General features: G+C 54.2%; 1 protein-coding gene across 5 annotated transcripts in view; it reads right to left on the bottom strand.

The window, feature by feature from the left end:
• Nucleotides 1–256: 256 nt before the first annotated feature.
• SPSB3 (splA/ryanodine receptor domain and SOCS box containing 3) overlaps nucleotides 257–9,838 on the bottom strand; it is a 12,657-nt gene continuing 3,075 nt past the window's right edge. For 3 of the 5 annotated variants that reach the window (XM_026858737.1, XM_026858735.1, XM_026858736.1), the window contains exons 2-7: nucleotides 7,905–8,053; nucleotides 5,858–6,035; nucleotides 3,998–4,185; nucleotides 1,838–1,940; nucleotides 1,244–1,369; nucleotides 257–945 (exon numbers count right to left, since the gene is read on the bottom strand). In XM_026858737.1, the coding sequence (XP_026714538.1) occupies nucleotides 599–945; nucleotides 1,244–1,369; nucleotides 1,838–1,940; nucleotides 3,998–4,185; nucleotides 5,858–6,035; nucleotides 7,905–8,033 (1,071 nt within the window). In that variant the 5' untranslated portion in view covers nucleotides 8,034–8,053 and the 3' untranslated portion in view covers nucleotides 257–598. Of the gene's footprint in view, nucleotides 946–1,243; nucleotides 1,370–1,837; nucleotides 1,941–3,997; nucleotides 4,186–5,857; nucleotides 6,036–7,904; nucleotides 8,054–8,116; nucleotides 8,123–9,838 lie in introns of those variants that run through there. The other 2 variants (XM_026858738.1, XM_026858739.1) reach the window with 2 other exon arrangements.

Below are 9,838 nucleotides of genomic sequence, written 5' to 3'. Positions count from 1 at the left end.
ACTAAAATCACTGGGGACTCGAGAAAGATCACCCACACCTCAACTTGTGAAGTAACTGCTCTTCCACAACAGCGACCCAGATGCAGCTCGAGGAACCCGTTTCCCTACACACTGCTGCTCGATCAGGCCCCACAGCCTGACGAGTTCGTGGCAGACACCAAACCAACACACAACAGTCAGGAGGAAGGTGCTGGTCTTGGATTTTGTCTTTTGAGGACTCAGATCAATTCCCTGACTAGAGTCTGGGGTGCTCTGAAACCAGGAGGCCACCTGAAATCTTGTCTCTGCTGCTGGTCTGCAGAGGGGAGGGATCCTGCAGGCAGAGGCGATGGCTTTGACAGCAACTCAGGAGATGAAGCTCAGACATTTGGCTGCAGTTTACCTGTTTCAGAGCTGGGACCACTTGGAGTCAACAGGTCTTTTCAATGCATGTCGTGGAATTTAGGCTAAAGATTTCCAACAGCATAAGAGAAGTATTTCCAAAGGAGTAGAAGCAGAAGTCCCCACGAAGAAAGAGGTGCATCAGGCTGGCCAGCCCTTGCAGACAGCAAAACAAAACCCCACCCAGCTCCCTTACAGCAGTTCATCTGCAGAGACATTATGTCCTCCTGCACCTCTTCCTTTGGCAGGCCTCTGCATCTGAGCCACAGGAACTATCTGAGTCGCTTCCCGATGAGGAGGAAGAGGAGGGTTTCAATGTGCTATAGTTCATGCTCAAGACCCACCCCAGTTTGTTGTGTAGCACCTGCTTGAGTCCTGGAGGCAATGGCAGCACCTCCAGCGTGTCCACGTAGTCGGGTAGGAGCTGGCGCAGGCGGTAACAGCAGAGATACTGGAGGGACGTGCAGCTCGCGCAGGAGCGGATCACCTTCATGCTGCTCTTTGCCGCCGTCGAGCACACCATGGGGTAGAACTTCTTGTTCTGCAGCTTCGTGGCTGCAACCCCTGCCAAGGGACAGCATCAGGAAGGTTTTACATTAGTTTTGATTAAGTGATCACACTCCTCCCAGCTATCCTGAACCTTTTAACTACACAGCTGTTGGAAAACACTTGGAAAACAGCATTTTGAAATCCCAATCTATTAAAGAACAAAGGTAACCTGCTTCACACCTTGGTTTTCTAGTCTGCCAGTGTTTTCTCCAGCAATGCTGCTGCAGCCAGACTCCGAGTGCAGCCAGAGCAGCCGCTGCTCCCCACTCCCAGCCCCCTGCCCGCAGGCCGCTGCGCCTGCCCTTACCCTTACCTACGCACTTGCGGTTTTTGAAGAACGTGAGTGTCCCATGCCACGTGTCCAAGTGCACCCCAATGATGGAGCCTTGGCCAAACCTCGAAGAGAAGTTTGTTTTGTCTCCCTTGTGATGCAGTAGTCCTTAAAAGGAAACAAAACCACCAAACCCCTGGCATTCAGCAGAAAGCCTGCGCTCCACAGATCAATCCCCGCTCCCATGCTGTGAGTTCCCACTGGTGCAGCCTTGACTTGTGCTGATCCCCTCCCTCCTGCCCCAGAGCGGGTGATGAAAAGGGGAAGGTTGAGGTTTTGCAAGACCAGACCACAGGCAGCAGCACCGTAACCCCTGGGCAGTGTCATGCAACCAGCAGCCCCAGTGCCCAGGAGGTTCACTGACTGATTCGAAGGGGGCTGCAAAATGCCAGCGAGGTGAGAGCCTCTGCGAGCTGCAACCTGCTGGCAGCCACTGTTGTTAGTGAAGGGACTTCCAGGTCTGGCAGCCATTTCCCATTCCAGCTGTTTAATTCTCACCCCCCCAAAAGCAAGCATCTTTGCCTGCTGCTACCCTTCCAGCCATCCTGCCCTCTCCCACTGCCCTGTCTGCATCACCTGTGTAGGAGAGGCCCCAGCTGTCCTCGTCCTTGCCCAGCAGGCTGCAGAAGGTGTGGCGGTACTTGTCCAGATTCACATCCGATGTCCCGATTCCCACCATCTGGGAGGCAAGGCCAGGAAGAACAACACAAGCTTTAAGTGCCTTTTGAAGCAATAAAACACAACCGAGACTTCACCTCCAGCTCTTCCCTCTTTCTCTTGGCACACTCCAAAACACCCAGAGGTTTTGGTGAAGCCAAGTTAGAGCTTTCAGGCTGGAGTTGAAGGCTCCAAGCTCCAATTTCCTTTCCTAAGTGAGGAGGCCCATCTGAATTGCAAGAGAAGCTTGCTGTCCTGTTCAAAAATTCACAGAATGGTTTGGGTTGGAAAGGACCTTAAAGAACATCCAGTTCCACCCCCCGTGCCATGGGCAGGGACACCTTCCACTAGCCCAGGCTGCTCAAAGTCCAACCTGGCCTTGAGCCCTTCCAGGGAGGGAACAGCCACAGCTTCTCTGGGCAACCTGTGCCAGGGCCTCACCACCCTCACATGGAACCTGACGAGATGCATTCATGAGGCAGATGAAGTGGCTAAGCCATTATCCATCATATTTGAAAAGTTGTGGTAGACTGGTGAAGTTCCTAGTGACTGGAAGAGAGTAAACATAGCCCCTATTTATAAAAAGGAAAAAAAGGAAGACCCGGGGAACTACAGGCTGCTCAGTCTCACCTATGTGCCCAGCATGATCATGGAGCAGATCCTACTGGAAGCTATGCTGGGAGACATGGAAAATAAGGTGGTAATTAGTGACAGCCAACATGGCTTCACTAAGGGCAAATCATGCCTGATGAAATTGGTGGCCTTCTGCAATGGGGTCACAGCATTGGTGGACAAGGGAAGAGCAACTGAAGTCATCCACCTGGACTTGTGCAAAGCATGTGACCCTGTCCTGCAAGACATCCTTGTCTCTAAATTGGAGAGACATGGATCTGATGGATGGACCACTCTGTGGGTAAGGGATTGGCTGGGTGGTCGCACTCGAAGAGTTGTGGTCAGCGGTTCAATGTCCAAGTGGAGGGGGGTGACAAGTGGCATTACTCAGGGGTGGGTGTTGGGACCGGCACTGTTTAACATCTTTGCTGGGGACACAGACAGTGGGATCGAGGCACCTCAGCAAGTTCAACAATGACAACACACTGCGTGGTGCTGTGACATGCTGGAGGGAAGGGCTGTGCCATCCAGAGGGACCTGGACAGGCTGGAGAGGTGGGACATGCAAACCTCATGGGGTTCTACAAGGCCAAGGGCAAGGTTCTGCCCATGGGTCGGGGCAATCCCAAGCACAAATCCAGGCTGGGCGAGGAGTGGATGGAGAGCAGCCCCAAGGAGGAGGACTTGGGGGTGTTAGTGGATGGAAATGAGCCAGCAACGTGCACTCACAGCCCAGAAAGCCAACCGTGTGCTGGGCTGCACCCAGAGAAGTGTGGGCAGCAGGGCGAGGGAGGGGATTCTCCCCCTCTGCTCCCCGCTCTTGAGAGCCCCCTGCAGTGCTGGGTCCAGCTCTGGGGGCACCAACAGCAGAAGGACACGGACCTGCCTGAGCAGGGCCAGAGGAGCCCACGAACATGATCAGGGGCTGAAGCAGCTCCCCTGTGAGGACAGGCTGAGAGAGTTGGGGGTTCAGCTGGAGAAGAGAAGGCTCCGGGGAGACCTAAGAGCAGCCTCCTAGTACTTAAAAGGGCTACAGGAAAGGGGGGGGACTTTTATCAGGGGGTATAGGGATAGGAGTTTTAAACTGAAAAGTAGTTTTAAACTGAAAGAGGGTATACTCAGGTTAGATATATGGATGAAATTCTTGACTGCGAGGGTGGTGAGACACTGGCACAGGTTGCCCAGAGAAGCTGTGGCTGCCCCCTCCCTGGTTCAAGGTCAGTTTGGACAGGGCTTTGAGCAACCTGGGCTACTGGAAGGTGTCCCTGCCCATGGCAAGGGGGTTGGGAATAGATGGTCCTTAAGGTCCCTTCCAGCCCAAACCATTCTATGGTTCTAAGATGACTTGTGCATATTCAGGTTCTCAAACCTGATCTTCTCCTACAGTGGACAGTACTTCATTCTCCCAGTCCCTGTTCTAAGAATCCTGGACATTTCTGTGTGCCCATAAGCGACTCTGCCCACGTACCATGTCTGTGCCATAGACGGGGGAGGTCATCTTGATCTCCCAGAAGTGCTGCCCGTCTGCCAGCTCTTTGTTCCCCCGGATGGCGGCGGTGCCGCAGCTGTACTCCATGTGGAAGTTCACTTTGCGGTTGTCACAGGTCAACAGGGTGGCCGTTGACTTATTCAGGTCGTCCCAAACCCAGTCGAAATCTGTTCAGGAAGCACACAAGGGACAAAGATGGGCAAAGGCCCTCAGGGAGCAATCCTCAAGACAAAGCACAGGCAGACATTTGCCTGTCAGGTTTTAGGGGTTTATTTTTTTACCATTTAAGAGGATAAATCCTAAGCTCTGTATATGAGAGAGTTCACAGAATCAAAGAATCATCTAGGTTGGAAAGGACCCTGGAGATCATCTAGTCCAACCATTTGCCTAGCACAGTTCCCACCTACAGCATATCCTTAAGCTCTAAATCGACCCTACTCTTGAACACCTCCAGGGATGGGGACTCCACCACCTCCCTGGGCAGCCCACTCCAATGCCTCCAACCAGTTCTGTAAAGAAATGCTTCCTAATATCTAGCCTGAACTTTCCCTGGTGCAACTAGAGGCTATTCCCTCTTGTCCTGTGGCTTTCTACTAGGCTAAAGAGGCTCAAACCCAGCTCTCTGCACCCTCCTTTCAGGTAGTTGTAGAGGGTGATAAGGTCTCCCCTCAGCCTCCTCTTCTCCAGACTAAACAATCCCAGTTCCCTCAGCCACTCCTCATAGGACATGTGTTCCAGACCCTTGACCAGCTTTGTTGCCCTTCTCTGGACATGTTCGAGTAACTCTATGTCCTTTTTGTAGTAAGGGGCCCAAAACTGAACACAGTAATCAAGGTGCGGCCTTGCCAGCACCAAGTACAGGGGAAAGATCCCTTCCCTGTCCCTGCTGGCCACGCTATTGCTGACACAAGCCAGGATGCCATTGGCCTTCTTGGCCACCTGGGCACACTGCTGGCTCATATTCAGCTGGCTGTCAATCAATACCCCCAGGTCCCTCTCTGACTGGCAACTCACTGACTTGAGGCCTGAACAATTCTGCAGTGTCCCACCATGAATGGTTCAGTGCTCTGAACAGGAAGCTGTAGGCATTAACCAGTTCCCATTTTGGCCATCATGAGGCTCCACAGACCAGGCAGAGCCTCCTTTCTTCCTACACTTCTTGCAGGCTCAAGGGGTAGCTCTGCTGTGCCACAGGCTCTCAGCCAGCCCAAGCCCACGCTCTGCCTACCTCTCCCCTCTGCTCTGAGCAAGCCCTGCCATGTAGCTGGGCACCTGCCAGCCATACTGGATATTAGACTGTATATTAGGAAGCATTTCTTTGCAGAAGGGGTTGTTGGGCGTTGGAATGGGCTGCCCAGGGCAGGTGGGGAGTCCCCATCCCTGGAGGGGTTGAAGAGTCAGGTTGATCCAGTGCTGAGGGATCTGGTGGAGTTGAGAACGTTCAGCGTTAGGTTAAAAGTTGGACTAGGTGATCTTCAAGGTCTTTTCCAACCTTGATGATTCTGTACTCGGAATCAGCGGCAAGAGGGCTGTGGCCACAAGGGCCATTTCACTGGTGGCCTAAGCTGGACTTGAAAGCAGGTCCCCAGAGGTGAACTCTGATGCATTAACAACAGCACTTAGCCCCTGAAACATCACAGGAGGCACGTGCTTGTAATCCTCCTACAGCCTACGTGGCCTTAAGATGTGAACAAAGGAGCACCAAAGCACACACTTGGACAAAGATAAGGGCCCTGTGGAAAGCAGAGGATCCATGCAGGGGTGCAGTCCTGGCCTGACTGCACCCACCTCAAACCCAAAAAAAACCTGTGGTGGGCTGCTGGGGAGCCCCTTCCTTACACTCGTCCTCCTCGCCACACTGGCAGTCCTTGACGCGGTGCAGGGCATGCAGGCTGGAGCAGTAGGGCGCTTCGCTCTGGTTCTCGCAGTTGCAGTAGGACTCTCCGGTCACAGGGATGGCGCTTGGGATGGAGGGCGAAAGGGAGGAGAACTCTGGCTCCGAATCCGAGTCGCTGTGCTGCCGGGGAGAATGGAGGAACGGTCACTACTGAATAGCCCCAGGCTCAGGTGGCAGCGGTCTGCGAGCTCTCCTGTGCCACAGAGCTGCGCAGGGAGGTCCCCAGGCTCCTGCCAGCACTGGTGGCATCACGGCTGCATTGTGCCCCGGCCTGCCCCACCACACAGGAGGCTACACCAGTTGAATGATCCTGCTTTGGGGCCTGGTTGATATATGTCTGATCTGCAGAGAGCTCTCAGCACTGGGCACTCTATGGTGCAAGTATGTTCTCTGTGCCTTCCAGGGGTGAGGAGCTGTTGTAGCAGGCACACAGCGTGACAGCCCAAGTCTTTAACACATGCAGATTTAAGCAAACTCTGTGCTAAAGCTATGGTTTTCAATCGGCAGGTTACAGGCAGCTGGAGACCCCAGTCACAGCAACACAAAAGCAGAGCACACAGCTGAAAACCACTGCTCTAGAGAGCCTGAGAGCTGAGAGAGAAGAGAGGGAGGCAAACAAGACGAGGAGGAAAAGGGACAGGAGGCCAGGCAGGAAAGAAGGCAGAACAAAGGGGAACCAGTTCAGCAATACAGCAGCAGCTCCTCACGCCAGTGCTGCAGACAGACCCACAGGGAACCTACGGAAGGATTAAAAGGCTTTTGTCTGCTTTCATGCATGAACACAAAACCTTGATTTAGTATTCCCCAGAGGCAAGAGACCAAAGTGTCCCTGCACTGGACGCTGCAAGAATCAAAGCCTGTCTCACTCCGTAAGTTATGGGAGGCTTGGTGTCACCTAATGGAGTCTTTTACCATGGACTGTGTTATGCCAGGTTTACACACAGGTCAGGTGTGCTGCTCTTTATTCACCTCCATGGCAGACTTTGTAAGCAGTATTTAAAGAAAAATATCCTTTAAACTCATGTTCTTGTAACTGTGTGAAATGATGCAAGCTTACTTACGTACTGCCCACCTCTCCTTCTCCAGCCTGCATATTAAAAAGTTTGATTTCTGTCTTTCATTGGCCCTTCCAAATTACTGCTTTCTAGAAATCTAGCCATTCTTGTTACTGCAGAAACACAAAGCTACCCCAACTGCATAGAAAAGGCTCATTTTCTGGGAGCACGGTGCCTGGGTTTGGACACTGTGCTTTGGCAACAGCCTTGACAGGCTTTAGCCTAGCTTTGAACCTGCTGGAGCAGTTCCTTGCATCCCCACTGCTGCACAGGGAACTGAACTCACACACTCAAGAACTGGGGAAAAGAGTGAAGGATGGCAGAGGTAAATCTAAGTCACTCCTCGCACTGTTTTACTGACCGCTCTTCCTGCTGTGTTCCCATCTCCCAGCACACCTACATGCCCAGGCCAGGTTCAGAAGCAGTGTGCATGTTACAGAGCAGGAAATGTGAGAGAACTTCAGTTCAAAGATATCTGAGACTGTAACTTCACAGACTGAAGCGGCCCCACTCCCTCCACCACTAGCTGCACAAAGACCAAAAGTTAGCACAGCCATACAGTGAGCCAGATTGGAGAACTGATTTAATTTAAACCCATATTTAGATCACTACTTACAAAAGAATATTTTAAAAATATTGTACGTACTTTATATAAGACACACACACATTATATGCTTAAAAAACCATTTAGCTTAGTATCAGTTAATGGCAGAGATGTGGTGCACGACCAGGGAGCAGACTATGGGCAGCTCAGAACCTGGAGGAGGCTCATTAGACAGCCTGTATGTTTTATTAAGTCTTTTCTGATTTTGGCCAGTTCTGCTTGCTGGAGTACTAGCTGCTCAGTTACACGGACCTTGAGTAAGCACCTGCTGTCAGGGGAGAGGAAAACTTTCCCTCGTGTTGCTTCAGAGCCACCCAAGCACCAGCCTACCTGCCCATCGGAGTCATAGCCCCAGCCACGCATGCCAGTGGCCAAGGCGACTGCCCGGGTATCCACCTCACGCCGCACCCCGCTCAGGATGAAGTGCCAGGCCCTGCTGCTCCGTGTGCGTCGCGCCATACTGTTCTGAGACAGGTAAGCTGTGGGGCGAGGGAGAGGAGGTTACACAAAGCAGCCATGTCCCGAGTCCACCCACCACTCACCCGGCTCTGCCCTCTGAAGCAACCTCCCCCAGGTCACGACAGCACCCCAGGAACAGATCAGCACGAACCATGTCCGCAGAGGCCCCATCAATGAAAACAGACACAAAACAAGTTCCTCCCGCATCAGGAGCCTCTGCAAACTCTTTCTCCACACAGGGTCAACTTCTCCCCGAGCCCAGGTGTTGAACTGGGCACCAGAAACACTCCCAAGAACCGGCAGCAGCAGCGTCCACCTCTCACCACTGGCCTGGGGAACATCAGGATTGTCAGCCATGGAGGCACAACCTCCCCAGGTCACCCTCTGGCAGCTGCCTGGGCTCCGGCCGTGCTGCTCAGCCACCTGCACCACCCTGGCCACCACCACAGCCCGAGCTGTGTGTGTCTGTCTGCAGGGAAGGCTGTTAGCTCACCTCCAAGCAACTGCCCACTGAGAGAAGACTTTGCTCTCAGGGTTTCGGGTGGGGGAGACACCACTTTCTTGCTCGCTGAAGGGAAATCAGCCTTTTCACAGACCTGTCCCGACTTGCCTCAAGGGCAACAGACAGAAGCAAACTAGCTGCCTGTCTCCTGACTCAAGCAGTGAGGTTATTCAGAGACAGATTTACATGGGCTCCTTCCCTTCGTACAGCCTGACAGACCACACCAGCTCCCAGCCACCGCATGGGAACGTTGCACTGTATGCGACAGGGGAACTTCAATGCTCAATTTCATTTCCCCTGCAGTTTATCTTTGCAGAAAACAACTCCCCACCAAGAGGCACGCGCAGGGCTGTAACCCCCCACCCACCACTTCAACCCACTTCCCTCTGCTCAGCCTCTGTGGCTGCTTCCTTGCCACATACAGCCCGTTAACACACCCACACCTGCTCCAGTGCTTCCCTGACATGCAGCAGGTCAGCCCCGAGCACATGCCAATCCCACAAACATGGAGGGGGTCAGCCCCATCCCGGTACTTGCCATCCCCAATGGGCCAGCAGCTCCTTGGCAAAGCAGGGCAGGCTGAGCCACAGCAGGTTGTGCAGGTGCCTACTGATGCTCTGAAGAGCACTGGGCATCCCACCCACCCAGACTGGGGGGCTTTCACCTCTGCCAAGTACAGCCAGGCTGGGAAAGCACCCAAACTCATACCAGATCCCCCTTCCCCGGCTCTGAAGAGCACCCACAGCTGCCAAATACAACAGCTCTGCTCCCCCAGCACCACGCCAAAGACAGGGGTCAGGGGTAGAGTTGCCATAGCACAGTGTTTGCCCCAGTACGTGATCCGGCACAGAGGGCAGAGCCAAGCCCTTGCCCCAGAGTGGGACCTGGGGTTGTTGTGGCCTTTTCGTGGATCTGAGACGAACAGCTGGAGGCCGTGACCCGCCCAGCGCCCACCTTCCCGGCTGCAGCTCCCCTCCAGCCCGGTCCCACCTGCTCCTCTGCACTTCAGCCCGAGGGCTGACCCCGACAGACAGCCCGGGAAGAGGCCGTAGGGCTGCCCTCCGCCGTGCCAGCGCTCTGGGCCATGGACGGTGCCCTCCAGCCCGGCCAGCCCCACACACCGGGGCAGCGCTTCCCCAGGCAGCGAGAGCACAGACCGAGGCGGTGGGGGAGGAACCCAAGAGGCTCCTCAGCGCACAGCCACGGCCTGGCTCCCTCTCCCTGACGGCCCCCGACCTGGCCTCAGGGGCAGGCGGCTCCGCCGGAGGACGGGCACCGGAGCCCCACCTGTCCCACGCAGCTG

Source organism: Athene cunicularia (genome assembly GCF_003259725.1).
Source record: "Athene cunicularia isolate RWA chromosome 14 unlocalized genomic scaffold, athCun1 chr14_part1, whole genome shotgun sequence".
NCBI lineage: Eukaryota > Metazoa > Chordata > Aves > Strigiformes > Strigidae > Athene > Athene cunicularia.
This window is presented reverse-complemented; position numbering and strand designations above follow the sequence as displayed.